Raw genomic sequence first — 27798 nt, 5'->3', positions numbered from 1 at the left:
TCTGCTTCCCAGAGAGATTCCAGTCACCTTGAGCCCTCCTTGGTATTTAGCCTCTTTGCATCTGTGGATTGCATCTTGATTATCTTTACTTAACAGCTAATATACACTTGTAAGTAAGTACAAATCATGTTTGTCTTTCTGAGTCTGGCTTACCTAATTCAGCATGATTTTTTTTCTAGTCCCATCCATTTGCCTGCCTTTTTTTTAACAACTGAGTAATACTACATCGTGTAAGTATACCTCAATTCTTTTATCCACTTTTTTTTTGGTTGAGGGGCATCTAGGTTGTCTCCAGTTTCTGGCTATTATCAATAAAGCTACTCTGAGCACAGTTGAGTAAGTGTTGTTGGGGTAGGATGAGGTGTCCTTTAGGTATATGCCTAGAAGTAGTTTAGCTGGGTTTTGAGGTAGAATTATTGTCAATTTCTGAGAACTGTCATATTTATTCCCAAAGTGGCTTTACAAGTTTACAAGTGGAGAAGTGTTTTCGTTGTTTCGTGTCCTAGGCAACATGAGCTGTCACTTGTGTTTTTTAATCTTAGCCATTTTGACAGATGGAATCTCAGAGTTGTTTTGATTTGCATTTCCCTTATGGCTGAGGATGCAGAACCTTTCTTTAAGTGTTTTCAGCTATTTGAGATTTCTTTGTTGAGATTCTCTATTAGATCTATATTTCATTTTTAATTGGATTATTTGGTTGGTTGATGTCTTATTTCTTGAGTTCTTTATATGTTTTGGATATTATTCCTGTGTCAAATGAGGAGTTGGTAAAAATCTTTTCCCATTCTGTAAGCTTCTGTTTTGTCCTGTTGAAGGTGTCCTGAGTGGTTACTTTTTCGCATGCATTTTATAAAGATGACACTTTGTGCTATTAAACTTACAGATTGGTGCATTATTTGCTCCTATTCCATTCTTGTTCTTAACCCTATCCCAAACCCTATCTCTAATGCTAACCCTAACCGTAAACCTAAACCCAACCTTTGAAGTGCTACAATAGTGACCTCATATACTCTTCTTTCTTGGAAAACAATTAGAACCTCTTTATAGTATGTTGGAATGATGTGGTGCACTGGTATAAAAAAGTTCTATCTCTTCTAAAAGTACTGCCATAATTACTGTGTTTTTGAAAAAAATATATTTACCTGGGACATATGAACAGCTGTTCTGAAGAAAGCAGCCTCCGAGTTGTATTAGTAAAACTGTCCACTTTGCTCTAAACAGGACTTAGATTTCCCTACAACAGAATTACAATGGTTTTTGCAAAAACAGCTGTACAGTGGGGTTTTCTTTTTGCATGTTGTGTGCATGTTTTCTAAAAATAGCATTGAGCGTTTCTGAATTTACAGGTTTTTATGCTCAGTTATCCCATTCTTTTCTTGTTCTTAACCCTAGTCCTAATCATCCTGTCTTTTGACCTAACCCCGATATCTTCTGCATTGCTACAGTAATGAACTCATGTGATTTACTTCCTTGAAATGCAATCACCAATCCTCTTAGTGTACTGAGCTTCAAGTACATAAGTATAACAAAGTTCTTGTTTTTGTAACATACAACCATTGTCCGTGTGTTCTTAATAAATCTGCTTTCCCTAGGAACATAGGTACTGCTGTTCTTTTGCAAGCATCATCAGAGTTGTGGGAGCAATATTGTCCATGTCCTTTTCAGGAGGATTTAAATCTCACTATAGTAAAAGTACAGTGTTTTTTGAAAACACCAATTTATTGTGTTTTAGTCACTTGTGCTAGTGTTTTCTGAAGATGCCACTGGTTGCTGCTAAAATTACAAAGGTTTATGCCATGGTATCTTTTCCTCTCTGTTCTTAACCTTGTCTCTAGCCTTAACAATAACCATAACCCTACTACCCCTAACATTTATGTTCTTCTGTAGGATTACAATGTCAAAAGTGTGTGTTCTGCTACTTTCTTTTAAAAAATCACTATTTCGCTCACATTACTTCAACATGAGGTGTAACGGTATGACTTAGTTTTTTTGTTTTATAAAAGTACTGGCATTGTCGGTGTGTTTTTAACAAAATTGTTTTCCATAGGAATGTATGCACAGCCTTTCTGATATAAGCAACTTTAGATTTGTAGAGGTAAAATAGTCCACTTTGCTATAAGTGGTATTTAGATTTCACTGCAAGAAGTAAAATGGGATTTGCGCACATACACCTGGGTGGTGTTCTTTTCATTTTTGTGTATGTTTTTAAGATGACATGGAGTGCTGCTAAACTTACAGATTTTTTTTGGCTTGGTTGCCCTTCTATTTCTTTTTTGTTCTTACCCTAACCCTAAACCTGATCCTAGACCTAACCCTAAATGCAGTGTCCTTTTGCGGTGTTACATTAATAAACTCCGGTGCTCTGCTCTCCGGCACAGCACTCAGCATTTCTGCTACAGTATTTCACTGTGAGGTGCACCAGTATAATAAGGTCCTTCCTCTTGTAAAAGCACCATTTTCACTAATTTTGTTTTGTTTTGTATTTTTACATACTTGACTTACTCAGGAGCCTCTGTACTGCTGCTCTGATGCAAGCAACTTTAGAGTCGAGGTATAAAGTGGACAAGTTTATTCTAACCAGATTTAGGTCTCACTGCAGTAGACAATCATTTTTTTTTTGTCATTGCACCACTGTGAGGTGTTTTAGTCATTTCTGAATGGGTTATTCAAGATGCACATTGTACCCTGGCTCAGCATCTCAGTGCAGTGATTCAATCATCTCTAGTGTTCTGGATTCTCATCAATCAGTCACACTTTCTGCTGTAGCACATCTCTTGCTGGTATAATGCAGTTCTCGCTGCTGTCTGAACACTATGTTTTCACTGTGTTTCCTACAAACCAGCATCACCTAGGTATATACTTGATATTGTTTGATGCAAGCAACTACAGTGTATGTGAATCAAACAGGGAACTTCCTGGTAAACAGGACTTAGCTTTCTCTGCTGAAGAACTGCAGTATTAAAATGCATGAATTCCTTGCTACCTGCCCCCAATGTTCTGGGCAGAACTAACTGGGGACAGAGTTCCTCAGTGTCTTAAGCTGACAAGTTTTGGGGGAGCATAATTAGTATGAGAAGACAAGCACCTACGTAGACCTACTATATGCCCTGTCTTTACACCTAGCCTTTTGTGCCCATGCTGGTTGCCTGAATCTTTTGCCAGGATTTTTTGGCCCAGCTTTTTTGCCCGCCCTTTTCACCCAGCGTGGCTACAGGGGTTCATAACCCCTCTGTTGTGTATAGCATGTTCACCTAGCTTTTAGTCTCAGAATTTGGACCCACGTTTTCTGCATGGAATTTCTTCTGGCTTTTTGACCCGATCTTTTTGTCCTGTATTTTCACCTGGCATTTTCACTAGTTTTTTTTCCAACTGTCGCTTTGCTCATATTTTCTCCAATCATATTTCCTCAGAATTTTCATCTAGATTTTTCTTTGTGGACTTTGTCCAAACTTTTCCCTCAACATTTCCACTCAGAATTTATAGTGGGATTTTCCACCAGTTTTTGTCCCATACCTTCTGCCAATATTTTCTCTCAGCTTTTGTGCACATATTTTTGGCCTGAATTTTTCTCCTGGATTTCTGGCCTGGGCTTTTGTCCAATATTTAAGCTGGCTTTTTAACTATGATTTGCCTCCCTGCCTTTCTGCCCATGTTTTGAGGAGAATTTCCTCCAAATTTTCACTCCCATACATTTTGCCAAGATTTTTTTCTTGGATTTGTAGCCCAATGTTCATGGCCAACATGTGTGCCCTGCATTTTCAGCACAATTTTTCATCAGTTCTCTGTGCCCTGACGCTTCATGGAGCCTTTGCTCTGGCTTTCGTGCCTGTATTTGTGGGCCAGATATTTTACCTAAAATTTTATTCTAATATTTTCTCCCTGACTTTTCATCTAGAATTTTTTTTCAAACATCCTCCTCCCCCCTCCCCTTCCTTATGGGTGTTCCCCTCCCGACCCTCCCCCCATTGCCGCCCTCCCCCCACCAGTCTAGTTCACTGGGGGTTCAGTCTTAGCAGGACCCAGGGCTTCTCCTTCCACTGGTGCTCTTACTAGGATATTCATTGCTACCTATGAGGTCAGAGTCCAGGGTCAGTCCATGTATAGTCTTTAGGTAGTGGCTTAGTCCCTGGAAGCTCTGGTTGCTTAGCATTGTTGTACATATGGGGTCTCGAGCCCCTTCAAGCTCTTCCAGTTCTTTCTCTGATTCCTTCAACGGGGGACCTATTCTCAGTTCAGTGGTTTGCTGCTGGCATTCGCCTCTGTATTTGCTGTATTCTGGCTGTGTCTCTCAGGAGCGATCTACATCCGGCTCCTGTCGGTCTGCACTTCTTTGCTTCATCCATCTTGTCTAATTGGGTGGCTGTATATGTATGGGCCACATGTGGGGCAGACTCTGAATGGGTGTTCCTTCAGTCTCTGTTTTAATCTTTGCCTCTCCCTTCCCTGCCAAGGGTATTCTTGTTCCCCTTTTAAAGAAGGAGTGAAGCATTCACATTTTGATCATCCGTCTTGAGTTTCATTTGTTCTAGGCATCTAGGGTAATTCAAGCATTTGGGCTAATAGCCACTTATCAATGAGTGCATACCATGTATGTCTTTCTGTGATTGGGTTAGCTCACTCAGGATGATGTTTTCCAGTTCCAACCATTTGCCTACGAATTTCATAAAGTCGTTGTTTTTGATAGCTGAGTAATATTCCATTGTGTTCATCTAGAATTTTTACCAACATTCTTTTAATTCAGTTTTTCTGCCAGACCTTTCTGCGAACATTTTGTTTCAAACACTTGCACCTGCAGTTTTGCCTGACTTCTCTGCTGTGTTTTTATTTTGGCCTTTTCCACCCAGCATCTTATGGGCATTTTCCCTACAGCCTCTGTGCTGGTTGGTCTCTTTAACTTGACTTTGATCACAACGGTTGTGTCCACTTTCTTGGCCCAGATTTTTTTCCCTATACTCTTGTCCTGAACTTTCTGGCCAGTATATTCAACCTGCAGTTTCAACAGGATTTTTCCCCAGCCCTCTGCGCCTCACTTGGACTTTTCTCACAGCCTTTCAATTGGTTTGTGTGTATGCACTTATGGACTTAGCAGAAAAATTGAAGGTAAACATATGGACACAATAGCCAGGACCAAAGCGTGGGCAACACGTCCAACAAGAAGCCCTGGTGAAAATACTGATGGAACCACTCCTTGAAAATGGCGATTAAAAAGTCAGGTCAAAGACCCAGGAGAGAAATGCAGGCAAAAATACTGGGGAAAAAATGTTAAAGGCGATGTGAAAAGGCAGGTGCAAAGTAAAGCTGAAAAACCCTGGTAAAATGTCAGATGCAAAGCATGCTCACAAGGGCAGATCCAGAAAATCTAGGCAAAAGCTATCAGAAAAACAAACAAAGCAAGAAAAGGTTAGGTGAAAAAAAAATCAGATGAAAAACGACTGGTGAAAACCCTAGGCATAAAGGCCTAACCAAAATCTTGGTGTAAGAAAGATGTAGGGGGAAAAACACCCTCGGGAAAAGCTGGTAGCAAGGGCTGTGCAAAGTGACAAAACACAAAGGCCAGGTCACCAGGCAGAAGACTGCTCTAAAGGGCCGAGCCACAAATCCAGGGGAAAAATCTCGGAAACTACCTGCCACAAAAGCTGGAAGCAAACCCTTGGCAGAAAGTCTGGGAGCAAAGACCAGGTGAAGAGACTGGGCCTCAAAAGTGTGGGAGGCGGGAATCAAAGAGAAAACTTTGAGTGAAAAAATATAGGCACAAAATTAGGGATCATGGCACTGGAGAAATATCTGCACATAATAATACTCTGGAATAAACTTTCTGAAAATGCTGGGGGAAAACCCTAGGGCAAAGGCTGTGGCAAAAATCTAAGAGAAAATTAAGGTGAAATATGCACGTACAAAAGCTGTTAGCCAAGGCTACTTGAAGAATCTGGAAGGAAAGAAAAACTGGGGCAAAAATATTGGGTAAAAAATGGAGTAAAGATAAAGCCTTGTTAAAAAAAATATTGGTAAAAAGTCTGGGCAAAAAGGTCAGAAAAAAATCTAGGAGAAAAACGTAGGCAAAATATTTGAACACAAAATCTGGCAGCAAAGTCTAGGTAAAATGTCAGATACAAGCAATGAGAGCATCACACATTAGCATACCTGTAAAGTTCATTTTATTTTAATGCATAAAAAGTAAATGCTGATGAATATCCTAGTAAGAGCACCAGTGGAAGGGGAAGCCCTGGGTCCTGCTAAGACTGAACCCCCAGTGAACTAGACTGGTGGGGGGAGGGCAGCAATGGGGGGAGGGTTGGGAGGGGAACACCCATAAGGAAGGGGAAGGGGGAGGGGGATGTTTGCCCGGACACCGGGAAAGGGAATAACACTCGAAATGTATATAAGAAATACTCAATTTAATTAAAAAAAAAAAAGTAAATGCTGTTTACGACTAAGTGGACAGTTTTACTGCTACAATTCTGAAGTTGCTTGCATCAGAAAAACTGTATGTACATTCCTACGTAAATGAAGTGCATTAAAAACACAGAGAAATAAGCAGTATTTTTACAAGCACAAGAACTTTTTATACTAATGCACCTCACTATGATGTATGAGAAAACTCACTGTAAGAGAGATTTTCCGAGCAAGCAGAGCACCTGTTTATTATTTTAGCACTGCCCGAGAACATTAGGCTTAGGGTTGTGATTGGGGTTGGGGTTAGGAATAGCAAATAAAGGACTGAGCAAAGACATCAGTAAGTTTAGGAGCACATACTGTGTTATCTTCTGAAAAAAACACATGTGAAAAATATCAGTGTTTAGAAATGTATTGCAGAAGCTATCATTTTTCTACAGCAGTTAAATGTAAATCTTTGTTTCCAATGGAGTAGAGAGTTTTACTTTTACATCTCTGAAGTTGCTTACCTTAAAAACAGCTAAGCAGCTGGAGCCATGGGTCTGTCCATGTGTATTCTTTGCATGGTGGTTTAGTCCCTGGAGCTCTGGTTGGTTGGTATTGTTGTTCTTATGGAGTTGCAAACCCCTTCAGCTCCTTCAATCCTTTCTCTAACTCCTCCACTGGTGACCCCATTCTCAGTTCAATGGCTGACTGCAAGTGTCCGCCTCTATATTTGCCATGCTCTGGTAGAGACTCTCAGGAGACAGCTATATCAGGCACCTATCAGCATGCACTTCTTGGCATCAGCAGTGTTGTTTGGGTTTGGTGGCTGTATGGGTATGGGCTGGATCCCCAGGTGGGGCAGTCTCTGAATGGCCTTTCCTTCAGTCTCTGCTCCAAACTTTGTCTCTGTATTTCCTCCTATGAATATTTCTGCTCCCCCTTCTAAGAAGGACTGAAGCATCTGCATTTTGGTTGTCCTTCTTGAGCTTCATGTGGTCTGTGGATTGTATCTTGGGTAATCCAAGTTTTTGGTTTAATATCCACTTATCAGTGAGTGCATACTGTATGTGTGTATATGTGTATATATTTATGTGTGTGTGTGTGTGTGTGTGTGTGTGTGTGTGTGTGTGTGTTTTGTGATTGGGTTACCTCACTCAGGATGATATTTTCTAGTTCCATCCATTTGCTGGCTTCGGCTGCATCCAGATGGCCTTGTTGGACACCAATTGGAGGAAAAGGTCTTGATCCTGCCAAGGCTGGACACCACCCCCCCACAGTGTGGGGGAATGTCAGGGCCAGGAGGCAGGAATGGGTGGGTGGATGGGTGGGAGAACACCCTCATAGAAGAAGGGGAAGGGGAGCATGGGATAGGGGATTTATGGATGGGAAACCAGGAAAGAGGATGACATTTGAAATGTAAATAAAAAATATCCTATAAAAATATCCAATAAAAAATCTAGGAAAAAAAAACAGCTAACCATATGTTCCTAGGTAAATCAAGTTTTAAAATGGACAGTATCTTCTTGAGTTCCTAGTAAATATTGTATGTTAGCACTCTTTCATCTGTAGGGTTGGAAAAGAGCCTTTGCCAATTTGTAGGCTGCCATTTTGTCCTATTGACACTGTCCTTTGCCTTACAGAAGCTTTTCAGTTTCATGAGGTCCCATTTATCGATTGTTGATTAACTGGGCCATTGATGCTCTCAGTTCAGAAAATTTTCCCCTGTTCCAATGAGTTCAAGGTTCTTTCCTACTTTCTCTTCTATTAAATTCAGTTTATCTGGTTTTATGTTGAGATCCTTAATACACTTGGACTTGAGTTTTGTGCAGCGTGATAAATATGGATCTATTTTTATTTTTCTACATGTAGACATCTATCTAGACCAGCACTGTTTGTTGAAGATGCTTTATTTCATTGTATGGTTTTGGCTTCTTTATTAAAAAATCAAGTGTCCATAGGTGTATGGTTCTATTTCTATGTCTTCAGCTGGATTCCATTGATCAACATGTCTGTCTCTGTACCAATACCATGTGGTTTTTTTTTTTATGACTATTGCTCTGTAGTAGAACGTTGATGTTCTGATGATTCTTCCAGAAGTACTTTTATTGCTCAAGATTGTTTTGGCTATCCTGGGTTTTCTGTTTTTCCATATGAAGTTAACAATTGCTCTTTCAAAGTCTATAAAAATTGTGTTGGAATTTTGATGGGGATTGCATTGAATCTGTAGATTACTTTTGGTAAGCATGAGAGATCTTTCCATCTTCTGATATCTTCTTCAATTTCCTGAAGTTCCTGCTATACAAATCTTTTATTTACTTGGTTAGAATTATACCAAGGTATTTTACATTATTTGTGGCAATTGTAATTCCTTTCTCGGCCCATTTATCATTTGTATAAAGGAGGGCTAGTAATTTCTTTGAATTAATTTTGTATCCAGCCACTTTGCTAAAGGTATTTAACAGCTGTAGAAGTCCTCTGTTAGAATTTTGAGGCCCTTATTAAACCATCATATCATCTGCACATAGCAATACCTTTACTTCTTCCTTTCCAGTTTGTATCCTTTGATATCCATTGGTTGTCTTACTGCTCTGCCCAGAACTTCAAGGACAATATTGAATAGGTAAGAAAAGAGTGGGCAGCTTTATTTGTCCCTAAATTTTGTACAATTGTTTTAAGTTTCTCTCCATTTAGTTTGATGTTGGCTATTGACTTGCTGTATATTACTTTTATTATGTTTAGGTATGTACCTTATATCCCTGATCTCTCTAACACTTTTAACATGAAGGGGTTTTGGATTTTGTTAATGACTTTTTCAGGATCTAATGAGATGATCATATGATTTTTTTCTTTCAGCTTGTTTATATGGTGGATTACATTAATGGATTTTCATATATTAGACACCAAGAAACCAAATAACCAAATTAAAAAAAATGAGGTACAGATCTAAACAGAGAATTTTCAACGGAGGAATGTCAAATGGCCAAGAAACACTTAAAGAAATGTTAAATGTTCTTACTGATCAGGAAAATGCGAATCAGAAAGAACTATGAGGTTCTATCTTACACCCATCAAAATGGGTGAGATAAAATCTCAAGAAATATAGCACATGCTGGTGAGGGTGTGGAGCAAGAGGGACACTCCTTCATTACAGGTGGAAGTGCCAACTTGAACAAACACTTTGCAAATCAATTTTGTGTTTTCTCAGAAAACTGGAAATAGTTCTATCTCAAGACCCACTCATGGGCATATATCCAAAAGATGCTCTAACATCCCACAAATACACTTGTTCTACTGCGTTCATAGAAGCTTTATTCATAAGCACCAGAAACCGGAAACAAATTAGATGTTCCTCCACTAAAGAATGGATAAAGAAAATGTGGTTTGTCTATACAATGGAATACTATTCAACTATTAAAAGCAAAGACATCATACATTTTGCAGGATGGAACTTGAGAATATCATCCTGAGTGAAGTTATCCAGTCCCAAAAGGACAAGCATGGTATATACTCAGTTATAAGTGGATATTAGCCATAAAAATACAGGCTGTCCATGCTACATTCCACAGACCCAAAGAAGTACTATAAGAGATGCGATGTTGCTTTCCAAGCAAGCAAAGAATATATGTTTATTATTGTGGTGCTGAAGCTTAATGTTAGGTTGGGATTAGGGTTTCTGTCAGTCTTAGAGTTAAGCTTAGGACTGAGAACAAGAAAAGAATGGAAGAACATGGCAAGAAATATGATAGTTTAATAACACACAGTATCATATTTAGAAAACCTGTACAAATTGACTGAAGTTCCACCCAGGGGAGTGTTTGCAAAAGTTATTGTATTTCTACTGTAGTGGAAACTATGCTCCACTTATGACAACATGCGTGGTTTCACTCCTACAACTCTGAAGTTGCTTCCATTAAAACAGCTGTGCGTATGTTCCTAGGTAGAGCATGTTTCTTACAACAGTGGAAATAGCAGTGTATTTGCAAGAGCAAAAACATTTTTATACCAATGCACCTGACAGTGAAGTATTGCAAGAGAATGGTAATTGTTTTCCAAGAGCATATGAATTTTATTGTAGCACTTCACAAGGACATTGTGCCTAGGGTTAGGTGTGGGTCACATTTGAGGCTGGCACTGAGGGTGTTTTTGTAGGTATCAGGTAGGGAAGCAAACTGTGAAGAAGAATGGAAATTCGGTTCCAACTGACTTCATTAATCTTGATTGAGACTTTTAAACTCATACATACATATCATACAGTTTATTCCCAACAAATTTAAACCCAGTATAATTTGGGAATTTTTTTTCCTTGTGTAATACAATCTCTGATGCACAAAGAAGGATAATTACATCGAAGCTTAACTCAGGCTGCATGTTCTTTCTTTCAACAAGATGTGTTCTAGAAATAGTCAACCTGTACTAGCTTAAGGGCCTAGAGAAGGATCTGACCTGGTCTTAGTCATACAAAGAGAGGTCATTTGGGCTATTAGCCATCTCTACTCTTGTTTGTGGGAGCTTGGGGGAGCCTCTGGCTATACAGATAATATATGGGTCATTTAGACTACTAGGTATCTCTGATCCTGGTTGTAGAAGCTAGAGATGGCATGGCCCAACATATAACTCAGATCATGGACTGTCTATCACCTCCACTCCCAGCTTTCTGTAAAAAACAGGATGTATTTCCTTTCCTTTCAAAGAACAGTTCCAGGTGATTGACATTATTGGATTTCCTAGAGCTCTGTGGGTGCAAGAACCTTTCTGTTAGTAATAATACAGGAGTAGCTTATCACGAAAATTTTGTGAAATGTGGGTAGAGTTAAGAAGGGAAACGTTTTCCAGGCTGTCACAAGTTATATGTCTACAAGAGCAATGAACTTGTATCAGCTATTCTTGACTGCAGTCTGTGTAACCATCAAGGTCGCCCTCATAGTCCTCAAAGGCTACAAGTCCTGGCAGCATTTCACCGTGACCCAAGCACCCATTTTCCTGTGGATACCATTTCATGTTATTATTACCTGGAGTATGAATTATTGCCCAACTCTTGTTCTTTAAACTTAACCATAATCTACCCACTAATATATTGCACTCCTTTTTATTTTTCTTAACCAAGGCATGATTCCCCACAGATCTGTAAAATTCTAACCTTGCCAATGTTTCTCTTAACTCATGCCAGTGGCAAAAAAGGAGAGGAAGCAGAATTTGAGTCTGTGTGGAACACTAGCTGCACACTGGGCATTGGAAGACATACCTGAGATTGAGAGTCATTTAAACAAGTTCATTCTCCTCAAGGAGCAAAGGAGGGAAATAATGAAGGAACTGTTCTCAATTCTGGCAAGAAAAAATGATCTGTGGGGTTCCTTGCCCCCAATTTCTGGTTAACACATGACTTGCTCTCATACTTTGTATACAGGAGAAAATACATCTGGGTTTTTCACAGCAAAGGGTCTTATTTTCACTAAAACCAGAAGGAATAATGTTCTCACTAATTACTGGGGGAAAAGGAAGAAAACCTCTTGTCTGCCTTTTCTTTGTTCTCCTTTCTGGGATAACTTTTAAACCATTTGATATTTCATTTAGGAAGTATGCTAAATCAGAGGACTTATTTCTGTGGAGAACTCATTCCACCCCAATCTACTTCCTGGTGCAGGTAAAATATTTTCTTTTCTTTTCTCGAGGCACTACCCAGTCAAAATTGGTTTAAGGGCATCTTAAGTACCCTGTGATCCCACACCTGTGACTAATCTGTGACCTCAGGAACCACAGGCCTAAGTGTTGTGGTTTGGAACAGATGCCCTGCAAGTAAGGCCTTTTAGATACATAGGTTTGCAATAGAAGCAGGATCTCCACTTTTCCTCACCTCTCAGGATATGAGAACACCTGATTCCAAATAGCAAAGATGGATTTGGGAGTCTTAGAAGTCTGTGGAGTCTCTCTGGAGTCTCTTGTGGAGTCTCTGTGGAGTCTCTTTGGAGGAAGAATTGTTAATAATTCTGAACTGAGCCAAAAGAGAGGCTCATTTTACATAGCATGCTCTGTCTGGGAGTAAATCCAACATTCTCTAAACATCCGTTCCGTGGGTTTCAGTTTTACTCAACCTGTTCTGAAGTGATTTCTTGTTGATATTTGTACCCATTGACTGCTTCATTTTAAATTGATGTCATTGTTTTTGAGTGTTCCCCATAGGTCGTGTTCATCTATTTACTTTTGACATCAGAAACCACATTTCTGGGAGGATGCAGAGTGTCTTTGTAATTGCACACTAGGTAGAGAGATGTTTATAGAAGGCATTTGCTGTTTAGTTAAGTTTTTTTTAAGGCTGGGGACAAGAGCAACGGCAATCTGACTGGCACTTCCTGATGTGCCTCTCTTGCTAAGGCTGGGCTGGTGATCAAGGTGATGATTAACTTCTTGTACCCATTTTGCCCTTGGCTTCCTGATATGATTTAATAAAGATTTTAATTAGTAGATATGCAAGCTGAGGATTTAAAATAAAAGTGACAAATTTTTAATATAAAAGTTAAGATTTCTGATTCTTTTAAGATTTTTATAGATTAGTTTTTAAGATAAATAATAAAATAACTGATCCTTTCTTTATAACCACAATTGTAGCCTGCCAGTAAGAGAATCTGACGAGAAAATTACCTTGCTTGCGTGTGTTCTTGAGAATAATTTGGTTTTTTTCAATTGTATTATGTAAAATGTTTATTCAAGTGAGGGTACTGGGGAACACGTTTTTTTCTTATGTAAATTCATTGTAATCATTCACTAGAAGAAAAATAAAATGTAATCACATTGTGATTTCTATGCTGCTTGAAAGATTTTTCTGGGATACATATATACACATATATACATACATATGTATATATATGAACTGTATGTGTATATATTATATATGTGTACATGTATATATGTATATATGAACTGTATATGTGTATATGTATAGATGTATATATGAACTGTATATGTATATATAAACTGTGGGATTAAACATAAAGTTGTTGCAGCTTGCTCATGAGAGCTTTGCATCATCTATCACATGCTTGTATGTGTGCAAGAAAAGTGGTGGGAGCTTTGCTCTAGCCACCCAATGTGTGAACTTGAATGAGTGTGTATGTATGTATGTATGTATGTATGTATGTATGTATGTATGTCTGTATATGTATAACATTGGAGCTTATTGAAGCTTGCTTCATCCACCCAGTGTGTGTGTGTGTGTGTGTGTGTGTGTGTGTGTGTATTTCCCCTCTGTTCTATTCTTTTTATTATTATTATTGTTTTTATTCACCAGCCACAAAGAATTTTTCAATGGCCCCAAGATTTTCACTGACCCTTCCCACCCTCACCGGGAGCATTTCACTGGCCTCAGTCAATCCCAGACTCTATGCCCTGCCTCAGTTTACCTTGTGATGTCAAAGCTGGCCTTTGGCATGAAGGTCCATGCAGCCCAGGCCTGAGATTGTCCTGTGCCTACCCACCTTGGATCTGCCTCTGAGTACCAGTTATGGTGACAGAAGTAGATGCATGTAAAGGAAAGTGGGCGTTCAGGTTCACCCATTCGTTTTTATGATTCTCATAAGAAATTAAAAATGAATCTTAATATACATACTAAAGTTTTATGTTGTCAATACATGGCAAAGCTGTGTTCTTTTTAAGAATCATTTTTTTAATCACTGCTTTTAGACACACCAGAAGAGGGCATCAGATGCCATTACAGATGGTTGTGAGCCACCATATTGCTGCTGGGAATTGAACTCAGGACCTCTGGACAAGCAGTCAGTGCTCCTAACTGCTAAGCCATCTCTCCAGCCCCAGCTGTGCCATTTCCCCTTTTTCTTTCCTTTCCCAGTGCTCCTCTTCTCCCTCTCTTCTGTGTTACTTATTCCACATAAACACAAATTTCAAGCTGGCCTCCAACTAGCTATGATCTTGAATTTCTCCTTGATCTACCTTCCAGGTAAAATCCATGTGGAATCACAGCTGTGCCACTGTATCCCCAGTTCATTTGGTACTAATGTTCTAACACAGAGCCTTGTGCTTGATGGGCTCCACCTACTAAGCTACTTCCCTGGACCAAGCTGTGTGTTTTCTATACTAAAACTGTTCATACAGTTAAACAATAGAGGAATCAGCAGAGTCGATTAAGAGGGAAGCTTTAACACTTCATTCTCTCATAAGGAAAGTGAAATCTATGGAGATAAATAACACAGCTAAAGCCACACACCAGTCTACATCCACCCTTCATCTTCCCAACTCGCGTGACTCATGGTAGCTGGTCAGGTTTCTCTAATTATGCTTTCTTTGGTATAGTTTTAGAACATTAAAGTTTGAATAGAAGTCGGTTTAGCAAGTAATATAATCCCTGCATAGATGCTGAGGTAGGTACTAAATTATTCTCCTTTTATTGATGAAGAAACTATGGCACAAAGAGATTGAACAACTGGCCCATGATCAATATATATCAACATTAATTCCCCTGAGATGAGCTGATGCAGAAAGAAGGTGGAATGTTCACACATCCCTGGGAACACAGGTTTAAAGCCTTGGGAAGCCTGGTCATTGCCACTGGTGTCTCAACTAGGACAGGAACAGGCAGGTTATGCAGCTTCCAGAAATGCCCCTCACTTTGTTTTACATGGATCCACTTCTCCAAGGGCTCTGGGCCCTTCTAGTCTGTCTTTTCATCTTCTCTAATTTTCAGGTTTTTCTGCTTTGTTCTTCTTGCCATAGGGAAGAACTTTGGCCTCACTTCCGTGGCATAATGTGCTGACCACTGTTTGAGCTACATTCTCTCCAGAGCACAATTCTGTTGTTTATGATGATGCTGAATGCTCACTCCCAGAAGGCACTGTTAGAAAAGCCAATGGGGCATGTTCAGTAATTAATATGGATATAGGAAATAAAAACATCAGAGAGAAGGAAAAGGGTAAGGAATGAGATTTTCAGAACTCTCTCTCTCTCTCTCTCTCTCTCTCTCTCTCTGTATGTGTGTGTGTGTGTGTATTTGTTCTTTCTTCATGTATGTGCACATGTCTGTATGTGTTTGTGCATGTGTGCATGTGCATGTTTGTGCATGTGTGTACACATGTGTGTGTAGGCCATAGGATATGTTGGGTGTCATTCCTGTATTTTTCCTTAAACATCTTTCACCTTGTTTTTTGAGACAAGGCCTTCCTCTAACTTGGGGCTTGCTGATTAGGCAAGCTGGCCAGTCGGCCAGCCCCAGGTATCCACCAGTCGTCACCTCTCCAGCACTGGAATTACAGTGTGCCACCATGTACAGCCTTGTGTAGTCTGTGGAGACTGGCCTCAGCTACTCAAGCTTGTGCAGCAAATACTTTGGTGGCCGACTCTCTCCCAAGGTCAGCTTTAAGCATATCTTCATGGTTCAAGTGTCCCCTTACTGCATGAATTAATTTCTGTACCTGTGGACTCCCTTCCTTGGTCTTCAGTCATGACTCTCTAGCATCTTCTTACTCTATGATTTGCCATCACTGAAATGATGCAACAAATGTGCTTTCAGAGCAGAAACCACATGCAACTTGACACAACCTCTACTGTAGTCCTGGTAAAGATTCCAGTCCCTCAAAAAGCAGCCACCTTCTCTCTGTGGTAGATATCTACTATATCACGGAAGCTACAGGAGAAGTCATCAGACCCAGGATTTAATTCCTACTCACCAATGTAGAATGTGTTGAGTTGTGTCCCTTGACTCTCATTCCAAGTTCAAACACTGAAAACATACATCCTTTATACCTCACAGTGGGTCCTTGTTGAGATATCTGGACAAGGACTTTGGGATGGGACATTGTTCTGACTACCATTGCCTCTTTCTGTCCTCTTCCTTTGCAAGTTCTATCTACTTATTTTACATCCCTCTCCTGGGACTCCTCTACTTAAGTGCACAAGGGCACCTGTCTTTGAACTCTCAGTCTAGGTACTGATGCAGCACTTGGGTCTTGGCTCATAAGTATTGGACACGAAGCCACCTGGTTCTCTCATTTCTCCAGAGTGAAGGTACAGTAGGATCAGGGACCACTGCTCCTGCTCTTTCTGCTCCTGTGACACTGGATCAGCAATGGGCCTAGAGGTATGAAAATTGCTCTGTGGAAGTACCTCTCACGGTGTAGTCAGATGCCCAGCAGCGAACTCCAGACTCCAGATATGCTCACTGATTTCCTTTCACTGTCCCTATAGGGCAGAGGTAAAGCTGTGCTCTGTTGAGCAAGTAGAGGCTAAGATCTGAAATCTCTGTCAGCCAAGGACCATTGTCCCCAAGCAGAGCCGGTGAGGCATGATGTCCACATTCTCATGTGCCATTCCATCGAGATGGAAAGTAATAATCTAGACACAGCCCTGACAACCTCTAGCATATCTCAACAAGGACTTTATTAAACAACTGGCAGCACTGAGGGAGGGCAAGGAAGCTTTGGATCTGCTTTTGTTACATCTGCTAGCCTCATGACCACGAAAACCTGTAGGATCTTAAAAACTTGTGTTATTTGCTACACAGTAATCTAATGCAAGAAATAGGAGGCTCTGCACTCAAATAATCCTGGGCCTATACACTGATCACTACAAAACAGGGATCCTCCAAGACCACTTATGCATACCTGGTCCTGTCTTGTCTTGGATAGCCTTTGGACAATGATGTCATTGGCCTTTAGACACAGCAAGCTTTCATTTTGAAGTACTATCCTTTCACAAGTAGACAGGCATGTAGGCTTACTCTCTATTCTGAACATTATACTTTTGCTTTATGTAGCTTAGATTTCATGATGAACAACTTAAATGGAGAGAGAATTTGTACTTTGAAGTCAGCCACAGCTGAGTTTATGAGATAGACCTCTTCTACAGCTGTGTGATCTTTGGGAATAAAAGTGATGGTGTCTCACAAGCTGGTAAGAGCATGAAATAGAAACAGTGTATACACTGCCTAGCATGGGGCTTGACATTTAAGAGGTACTGAAGGCAAGTTTGCTATTCTCTTTTCTCCATCTTACCGCAGCAATTTCATGCTAAATAAAAGGGATGAAATGCTGAAAATATAAAGCAGGCAAACACAGCAAAGCTATTTGCATTTGTGAACAAATGTGGAAGGTTGTAATTTGCTAAAGATTATTTCTTGGTGTTCTTGGTCTGCCATAATTAAAATACCAGCCTCCGGTCTAGATGTATTAAACCACAAACACCTATTTTGTCAGGATGCAATTTATTTTTTGAAGGCTGGAAATGTCAGATCAAGGGTGTAGCTGGTTGTTCCCAGTGAGGGCTCTCATCTTGGTTTGCAGATGGCCTCACATTTTCTCTGTGCCTTCACATGGCAAAGGGACAGGGACAGAATCAGGAAGATGAAGAGGAGATGAGGTAGAAGGGACCAGAAAGAGACTATTTAACAAACCAAAGAGAGGCACACAAAAAGAATCAGACAGAGAGAGACAAAGGAAAGTACAGTAGGGTAAGAAGGTAGAGTAGGTGGGAGAGGAAAGAACAGCAGATAAGAGAGGGAGAATGGGAGGGGAGGGGAGGGGAGAGAAAGGAGAAAGGGAAGAGAGGAGAGGACAGGAGAGAGGAGAGGGGAAGGGAGGGGAGGGGAGGAGAGGAAAGGGGAGCGATGCCCTTGAAGCCCTCCATTGTTGATGTTATTATTATGATTAGAATTAAGTATGACTGGGTTCATGGAAAATCCCCAGTCAGCTGCAGAAGACTAATACAAATCTGGTGGTCAGGATGAATGATATGATAAAGCTAAAACCAACATCCTGCTGACTAATAGATATGACAAACCTGTGACATTTCTGACGACCTGTCAACATCAGCCTACTCCCTGACCACATGAATATTGTGTCCTTGGCCTTTCCCTCTCCCTCTGTTACCCATGTTATGGTATAAATTCAGCCTTGGGGAAAAATAAAGTTGTCGCCTTGATCAGACTCTTGTCTTCGCATCCTTCTTCGCATCCCTTGTCCCCCAGTCTCTTCCAGGTAACCCCCGGACCCCGTCGTTTACAGAGGAGAAGAGAGGAGAAGAAAGAGAGGAAAGGAGATGTTATTTGTAGACAGGGTAATGTGGGATACACAGTCCTTGTGTAGCCTGGATAATGAGGGGTGGACCACACAGGGGCCTAAACAAATGACCACCAGGAAGAGGGAGAAACAAATGGAGATTACTGTTGAGATGTCAATCAGTTCCCACTTAGATGGGAAACCGAAAGCTGGGAGACAGGATTCTGCTTAGAAGAGGCCAGGGTGATTTCAGGAAGGAGTGGGGCAATGGTAAAAATATCCAACTCCAGAAAGGCTCCAAAGGCGGCCTGTCAGAGTCAGGACTGAGAAGGTTCTTCCGTGTCATAGCAAGCTAGCTGCTCATACCCCTAGTGTAAAACAGAGTAATTCTTGTCAGGCATAGATGGACCTTGAAAACTAAGTTGGAAGTTGAGAACATAAATGCAACAACTGCATGAATGAAAGTCAAATATTACTTCATTTCTAAGGTAAGTTTGTAGATCTTGGATTTAATTGCCATCCATATTTAGCTTCTCAAATTTCACCTGATTTAGGTCCTTGAGGCCACCCAACCAGGAAAGTCTACTTATGTTTCTGTAGTCTTGGCCTGACCTACAACATCATACATGACGAAGCAGGTAGCGGGGAGGCCACCACCGCCTTCTCGAATTACAAATCACATGAAGACAAGGCAGAACCAGGAGTCCCCACCCCACCCCATCTTGGGGTAAGGAGACGAAAGAAGGAAAGAGAAGAAGGGGGAAAGTCACTTTTGTCCAGTTTATTTTCCTTTCAAAACCAACTTTATTGAGATACAACATATATAACAATGCACACTTACTTTAAGCATATAGATTTGGGTCCTGATGAACAAATAACCCTCTAGCTATCCTCACAATTGACACATGGACTCCTCCCATCATCTGTAGAAGTTCTCAATGCATCTCAGCCGCAAATCCCTTTGCAAACTTCACTTCCCCACAGTCCCACATCGGCTCCCTGTCCTTGTATGGTAGTTCCACCTGCCCCAATGTTTCACAGTAACAAAACCTCTGTGTCTGGCTCCTTTCACTCAGAGGCACATGACACTTGTACCCAGGGTTTGTGCTTACTGTTGACTCCTGGTCTGAAAGTGGTATTCATTTTACAATTTGTATAGCCACTAAGCTATGATGGGCATTTGAACTTTTTGAAGTTTGTTGTTGTTTTCTCTTATGAAGAGTATCTGGTTTCTTCCTTTACTATCAAAGCTATTCCAATAGTTATTTCTATTCCAATTGGAGCAGTCAAGGAATGTGATGCTACTGTTCTGTGGGAACATCTGGAGTTGATGACCTTGCAGCATCCTTGAGGAAACAGGAAATAGGTCCATGGTGTGGGGATGCACTCATCCCATCCTCATTATACATAACTCTATTCACTCTTCAGATGCATACAAGCTTTACTGAAGAATCACTTGATACCATCGTTCACTTGTTTTAACTATAAAACTTCAGAATTTTTTCATACTCCAAGAAGAGACCTCACACCAATTTGAAGTTAATCTTTGCCTCCACCTCCTTCAGCTGGAGACACCAATCTACCTCAGGCTTTCACAGGTTTGTCTTTTTTTTTTTTTTTTTTTTGGACATTTTAAGTAAATTAGAATATCGGGCTTTGTGCTTGACTTTTACGTTTTGATATTTTTGGAGTTTCTCACACTGTTGTATGCGTCAATCCGTTACATGACCTGCCAAGCAGTATTCCATCTGACTTCACAGCTTTAGCATCTGTACACATGATATACTCATTTTGTTCAGCTGCTTGTCTGCCCACAGCCACTGGGGTTGTTTTCTAGACGCTATGGTTGACACATTCTGAACATGTATGTGCAAGCCTGTGGCTAGATGTAGGTTTTCATTTCTCTCTCTTGAGTCTAGACTTATGAGTTGAACTGTGATCACATAGTAAATTTATATTCAATGTTTTTAAAAAATTGCTAAACTCTTCTCCAAAGTGGCCGAACCATTTTATATTCCCATCAGCAATGTATGAGGGGGGTCTGTTCTCTCTAGATTCATTTTATGTGGGGAATAGAAGTGAATTTGAAGTCCACCCTTGGGCTCTGTTGAGGAACCTATTTAAAATACTGCTCCCTGACTGTTTGCACAGTAGCACGGGATAATCTTGTCAATACCAATTTCCACTTTGGCTACACACTAGAATCATCTGTGATTTTTTTCCCTAATGATGGTCAAGCCACAGATCAGATAATGAAAAGAATGACTTTGTGGGCGGGGGTGAACAAGAATTGAGTTTTTAATACTGGTAGGTGATTTCAATGAGCCAGCTGATAACGTCTGTTGGATTCTGTTTTGTTGTTGAGTCACCTGCTGCAACAATGCGCCCCACACTTAGAGCTGAAGGAAGACACGGTCTACAGAACACACTGAGCGAGACTGGGGAATTTTACAGCCATAGAAGGAACAAAGGATGCACTATCCAGTCAGTGGTGGCTTTTCCAATTATCCTCATATATTTCTCCTGCTATTAGTGCAAACCATTTTAACCATGAAACTTTGAGGGTGGCTGATAACCGAAGCACTGGAGACTCGTGCAAGAGCCTGTTTGTCTATGAGACACCTGAGCTTTTGAAATCAGTAGATAGCAGGGAAAGACGAGATAGGGGTGACTAATGGGTGGCATCTGTCAGGGGGAGGTATCCAAACCAAGGCAGAAACCCCTACTTTTGTTTGTGCAATGATCTTTCCCTCACTTCTACCTCAACACAGCCTCCTGCTTTCCAGTGACAACCAGGTCCTGGTAACTGGTCTCCTAGAGACGGCTCTTCTCCTTCTCCTGGGCACTACACTGAGAGTTTCTGGCTCATCTGTCATCCTCCGCCATCTAGCTCATGTTCTCTTCTTGGCAATTTCCTCTGGACCCCACGGCTTAATCTTGTGCTCTTAATCGTAGAAGTTCCTTGACCCTTTGCTCACTCCTCCATTTTCATTGCTTCTTGACTAAATGCAGATGCTTGTCACATGATCCTCAAACACGGCATAGCCTGGTCTCTGCCTCTAGGCAAGCATGCTGGCCTTGCTTGCTAGCTTTGGCCCCTTGATTTTCTATGGCTTCTTCTTGACTTTCTCCTTTCAGAGTACCTTTCCTTCCTCGGAGCCGCTTCCCTGACCACCATACCTAGCAGGAGGACACTACCACTACCGTTTCTTTATGCTTTCTTTCCCTTCTGAGCTCTTACCTAAGTGAGGACTTGCATCCACGCAGGAAGTCATCTGATTACACCTGTCTTCAAACACTAGGTTCCAGGCTCCATGGGAGCAGGACTCACACCTGGTTTTGCTTGGGCTTTTTCCTGGCTTTAACAAGTACTCAGATTGCTTTGTTTCATTACTAGGATGCACCAGCTTAAACTAGAAAGGCATATTAGGCACTAGCTGCCCCATCATGGTCTGACTGAGGAAACAGATGTGGAGTGAATAGCAAGAGGAGGTGTCTCTGCGGGCCACACTGCTGGTGGGATTGGACAATGAATCCTTACTTCTCCGTGGGACTGATTGCTCCATCCCACTAAGCCACTATTCAGTACAAATACTACAGTGATATTCTCTGCTTTTCTCTCCTGTCTCCTCAATGCATCATACGAGCTGAGGGCAGTGTTTAAACTATTTTTGTGTGTTTTATTTAATAATAAAATATCAAACCATTGGTGGCAGACAAAAATAGTATCATTTTTGTCTATGTGAAAGGATGTGAAGCCATTTTAAGGACTCACTTTCCTTATTGTCACACCACACACACACACACACACACACACACACACACACACCCCTACACATGACAAACATGGCCAGTGGACTGGGGGCAACTCTTCCCCTGACTCACCTTGACCCAGTCAAGAGAAAAAACTATGCAAAAGGCTCACACACTCATGACTCCACTCTGGAGCTATGAACTCACTAGGGAGAGCTGCAATCTCATTTCCCTAGTTGGAGCAGGCGATCATTTTCTGCACCATCAGGTCATCATTTAATTATCCAAACCGATTCAGCCAGTGTCCTTAGCCCACTTTCTCTAGCATGTTTCTTCTGCCCAGAATAAAGCACAGGCTCCCTCTGGTGGTTAGCCGTTGAAACATCTCAAGTGGGAGTGTTCATTCTGTGGGTGAAAATCTCTTGAGTTCCTAGACTCCCCTCACCTCGAAAGCCATTAAAACTCTGTGAAGAAGATGGTTGATGCAGGCCTATAACTACAAAATCTTTCTTGAGATCATGCTTGTAGTTTCAAAGACCCTGTTGCCACAGAGCCAGGCCATGATGTAGAGCGAGGCTAAGGTTTGCTAATCTGGCCCACAATGAAGACAGAGAACAGAGGGTCTGAGAGGGTCCAAGAGAGCAGCCAACATGTCCTCTCTGGGAAGAACACTGAGCCATATATGACAGCTCTGATTCACTTTCATAGCATGATACCTAAATAACTCTGAGAGTGCAAAGCAGGTAAGTTTCCTGGATGCACTGCTGGGACAAGGGGCCTGTGACTAAGGGGCAGGTGATGGAATGTGGATAACTGCTAGGCTTGGATGTTTGCACAGCTATACAGCTTGGAGACAGAAGAAATGAAGGTGGACTAAAGGATGTAGATGACATATTTGTAATAAGTATGAGTGTAAGAGATACAAATTGACCTTGGCTGAGGAGGACTGCACTGGCTGTATGGGCAGGGCACAAGCAATCAGGCTTTTTTGAGACACAACATAGAACCAGATTTGTTCACCTGTTTGCAAAAGATTGGTGCTATCTCTTCCTGCTTAACTAGCCCTAACCTTATTTTTACTTTTGTGATAAAGTCCTAAGTCTTTTAAAAATGAAACAAAAAAGTCCGAAGTTCTTAAAAACCAGTTGGAAGTACAGGTTTGAAGAAGCAAGAACTCACAAGAGCTGGGCTGTTTACCTGTTGCTTTTCAAATGGGAGTCCAGTCGCATTGTCCTACTCTGCTACCCCTGCTACACATCCACACTCCACCAGGAACATGATTAAGTACAAAAGAGGAAGAGCTTTAAAAACACACTTAATTTTTCATTTTTAATAGAAAATCTGTAGTTATCTACAGGCGTGACTTCTTCATGCACAGAGAAATTTAGCATCCATAGTTATGGAAGAGCAGAAACTTCATATTTATTTTTCTCTGAAGACACTAACAAATTGAAGTAACTTTTGTCTTTGTGCTTTCTGATGTTGAGTCAAGCCTGTTTTGTTATTTTGTATTTTCAATAGATAAGCTGGTTTGTGGGGAGTAAATATGAAGACATGAGAGTATTTAGGGCCACTTCATTTGGGGATCACTTTAAAACAAGCTTTCTCTGTACACATCAAAGATGTCAAGCGACAAATCCTAATGTACTCCATAGGCAAAACACTGAGGATTTCAGCCAGCTATGGGCTGAAGAAGTGGGTAGAAAAAGTTCACTATTTCAGTTTCACAGCCAAAAGCAGAGTGGAAGAAAAGAAAAAAGAACCTAAAAACCAAAATGCCATGAAAGGTATTTGCATGTTTCCTGGACCCACACTCTGCATTCATCAATGAGCTTACGTCTCACACGGCAGAACATCAACATCGCTTGTGTATTTATTTGCACGTAACACCTATAAGCATATAGCTTCTACATTTTAAGTATATTTACAAATTCAACAGAATACCTACATATAAAAGGCTTTACTTAAAATTAAACTTGATGCAAGTTATGAGAAACCAATTTATTGGCAAATGAAATTGAGCATTCCTTCAACCATAGGTTGTCATAGACTTTTGTATTGGAGGTAAGCCATTTCATACAAATTGTTTATGGCTATGATAGGATATATGCATTTGTTCTTTAGACTGTAGGTGTAATTCCCTTGACTGTTGGCCTAATTAAGCGCTTGTCAGATGTCTCAGATTCTGGAGTGTGCCTGTCCTAATTTGCATACACAATTTGAATGCTGCAGAATTTGAAAGTTTGTCTAGGTAGAGTGAATAATGTAGTACTTTTGGCATGCTGTTGTACAATTTTACTTCTGCAACCGTTAGGTTTTCTATCCATTTCTAAACATACCATTTTTCTTTTTCAACCTGACTTGTTTGGCTAGAAACCACAAAAGACCACGAAACCCTCATGTGCTCCTGTCAATGACAGAGTTTTGGGGTTGATATTTGTGGGGAAAAGCCCCTTCACATAAACTTGTTCTTCCTTTCACAGTTTCCAGCATTTCAGTTCTCATTGTCTCTGCCTCTGAAAAGTTCCTTTCCAACAACAACAGTAGCATGGGATGGAGTTGCCCACACTGGCCGATACAGAACACAGGAGTCGGGGAATGCTTATTGTCTGAAGGCACTGCGTGTGTCTTGCCCTGCATTTTCTGGACTAAAATTTAAAATTTCACTTGAGAGCTTTGATTTCAATTCTTTGAGTATGGCACAAAGGCCAGAAGGTGTCACAATATGCAATGCTTATGCCCGCCCCCCAGGACTGGACAGAGACTGTGTAGGATGTGGAACACTGTTGCTGTAACCCCTGGAAGGTTAAGAAGCCTAGGAAGTATGGAGCAAAGATCAGGTGACAACGTCGCGGTGAGCATTAGCGGATGCAACTGTCATAAGTAACTCATGTAGCAAGTATATACTGTACATACTGTTCCTAACAGTCTCTCAAAAAGACTAACAACAGCTAGACATAGTCACGAGTTTCACAACAATGTCCACAGAGACATTGAAGCCCTAGAGAACACTACAGTAACACTCTCCACAATGACAACGGAATTCATATTTAGGGTTCAGCTGAGGATAGTGTCAACGAAGTACCCAACCACGTCGCAATCACATACACAGCTATGTCCTCTGTGCAGCATGTTTCATGCATCTTATTGAACTGTATCCTGCACAGGGAATAATGTAAGCTATTGACGATGTTGTAGTTCTTTTTAATCAGTTCCGAGGAAATTGAGAAAACCCACTCTGAACAAAAAGTATGCCTTTTCACCCCAGTTCATATTAACGTATCATCTGACTGAGTTATGTTCTTGCTCTGTTCTTATAATACTCATATACCGCAGAAAACATTCTTTCTACCCATATGTCCATAGTATGAGAGGGATGACAAGTGTTCAGGAAAACCATTCCAGAGAGATGGGACATTGGCACAGAGCTTAAAGACTTAAACAAAGGAGTTCATTGCGTTGACAGGAGAAGGGGCCTCTGAGCTTTCATTTCCCTCTGCTGGTTCTTTCTCTTTCTTACCACTGTATTGTCCGATAAAGGAGCCATCCTCATTGAATTGGCCATTCACCCCCTCGCCATAGTCAACCAGGCTGTCATCACTATCTTCTTTTTTCACAGTCCTGTCTGAAGGTGTTCGACTTCCCTTTTTCAAAGGCTTGTGATCTTCTGCATCACTGGGGGGAAAATAAAAATTTTAGTAAGACCGGCATTTAGATAAAGTGCCTTGTTTTTTTTTTTCAGATCATGCATGCAAATTATGAAAAAGCATATGGAGTCCCGAGCTCCTGCAGCCAAATTTAACTGCCAGGTGGATTCCAGTGAGTAGGGTGGCTCTGGAATGGAAGTCAGGTGCAGAAGTGTTTGGATCATGTCTGCGGCAGAGCAGGTGACTTTCTGATTGTGCATGCTAATTTAAATGAAAGAGTCTGATGCCCGATTGGAAACAATCTGGGAAAAATGGCAAGCATTATTGGGCCATGGCAGGGGATTAAGGATAGCTCAGATCATCACTATTTCAATTTGAAGGAGCAGTGCAGAGCTCAGGAAAGTTGGGAGTTAGTGTGTTAAACTTTGGAACGTCTCTGATTCCTTGGATATGAATGGAGCATGATTTTGGTTACATGTGATATATGGATCGTTTTCCTTGAGGCAGTAGGAGAAGCAAAAACTTGCAGTTGGAATAATTTTGTTACTGAATGCAGGCCAGATTTGTGAACTTCTGCCTTACCTTTCAAAAGACCTAGAAATCCATTAAAAGGAGGCAGAGGAAAGGAATGAGAACAGCCTAAGAAGAAAAGCACAGTCCTTACACTGAGAGGTCACACGATCATAATTGTTTTTTCCTGAAGAATTTTTGGTCAATGGGTAAAAATTTATTAGTTTGGAAAGGGAAAGACTTCAACTCCAAAGCACTATATTTGAACCCTAAATGGCATGCCCGCAAACCCTAAAGGGTGTGAGTGCTTCCAAGCTCCCAAAAGTAAATATTTCCTGGTTCTCGCCTCTCCCCTGTGCTATATGTATGCTGAGGAGATCCAGGGCATGTACTTCAGCAGAGCACTATAGGGGTCTATTATTACTTTGTTTATTTCTCTGTTGAACCCATAAGCACAACTCATGGAAGCCAAAGAGGATCCATTGTAGGTAAGAATGTCCTCTAACATGGTCAGACGTGCCATTGAATTTAATATCATCTACTAGTATGGGTACACTGGCTGACCCCTTATCAGGTAACACTGGGGTGTGGGGGGATAGTGAAAAATATTTAGCAGTAACAGTCCCAGAGATAAGAATGATATACAGTACTGAACACAAAACATTGGTGTAATTCATGTGACAAAGAGGTCACCCTGAGTGCAAATGTTTTAACAGCAGTTGATACTAAGATTGCTAAGATATTGGTGTTTTGGTTTTTTTTTTTCTAGTCAAGCTACAAAGATTTAAAGAAAAATAAGTCTGTCTCTTTTGGTGATACTTTCTACTAGAAGTCTCTTAATTTTCGAAGAAGAATGTCAAATTGCATGTGTAATCAAAATGAACTGTTCCAATAGTGTATAAGTACATGCTACAGTCTGAGAAATCTATAAACTTGGTGAAATCACAGGTTATTGGGGTGGCCTATTTGGGGTGGGGACATTTCAGAGGATATAACACCCACAAAACTCAGCTTATTATCAAAACAGCTTACACAACATCTTTGAGACTTATCGGTAAACTTCTATACTTTCCTTCAGTACCTCTGCATGTGTTCCCGAAGAGGTCAATGACAAGTAGAATTTTGCCACCTCATCCATCATAGGATGGATCCATCATGTCATTTCTTTGATTCAGACATCTACCCAGTCTTCCCCTCATCTAATGTTTAGTGAGTGCCTGCTCTAAGGTTGAAGTCATCCTACGTGCTGGAGACATAACAAGTAACACAGACTAAAATGTCAACCTCACATCCAGTGGGGTAAAATGCAATTTACAATCAGTGTAGTAAAGAAAACTAGTTATGTGAGGTAATCAGTACTTGAGTAAAGAGAACAGAGGGATCTGGAAAAGAGGATGGAGGGAAGGACTTATTTAAAAGTAGCATCTGATCAAGGATTTAAAGCGAAGTAGGCATGAAGATGACTAGTAACATGAGCAATTATGGCAAAATCAACAAGTAGTACAAATGCTCTG

General features: G+C 40.8%; 1 protein-coding gene across 43 annotated transcripts in view; it reads right to left on the bottom strand.

The window, feature by feature from the left end:
• Positions 1–19140: 19140 nt before the first annotated feature.
• The window catches only part of Nrcam (neuronal cell adhesion molecule), a 289546-nt gene continuing 280888 nt past the window's right edge, over positions 19141–27798 (bottom strand). For 42 of the 43 annotated variants that reach the window (XM_087554175.1, XM_087554177.1, XM_087554211.1 and 39 more), the window contains one exon: positions 23443–25802. In XM_087554175.1, the coding sequence (XP_087410301.1) occupies positions 25565–25802 (238 nt within the window). In that variant the 3' untranslated portion in view covers positions 23443–25564. 43 annotated transcript variants of the gene reach the window in all.

The sequence above is a fragment of the Rattus norvegicus genome, chromosome 6, assembly GCF_021556685.1.
Source record: "Rattus norvegicus strain SHRSP/BbbUtx chromosome 6, alternate assembly SHRSP_T2T, whole genome shotgun sequence".
NCBI classification, from domain to species: Eukaryota; Metazoa; Chordata; class Mammalia; order Rodentia; family Muridae; genus Rattus; species Rattus norvegicus.
This window is presented reverse-complemented; position numbering and strand designations above follow the sequence as displayed.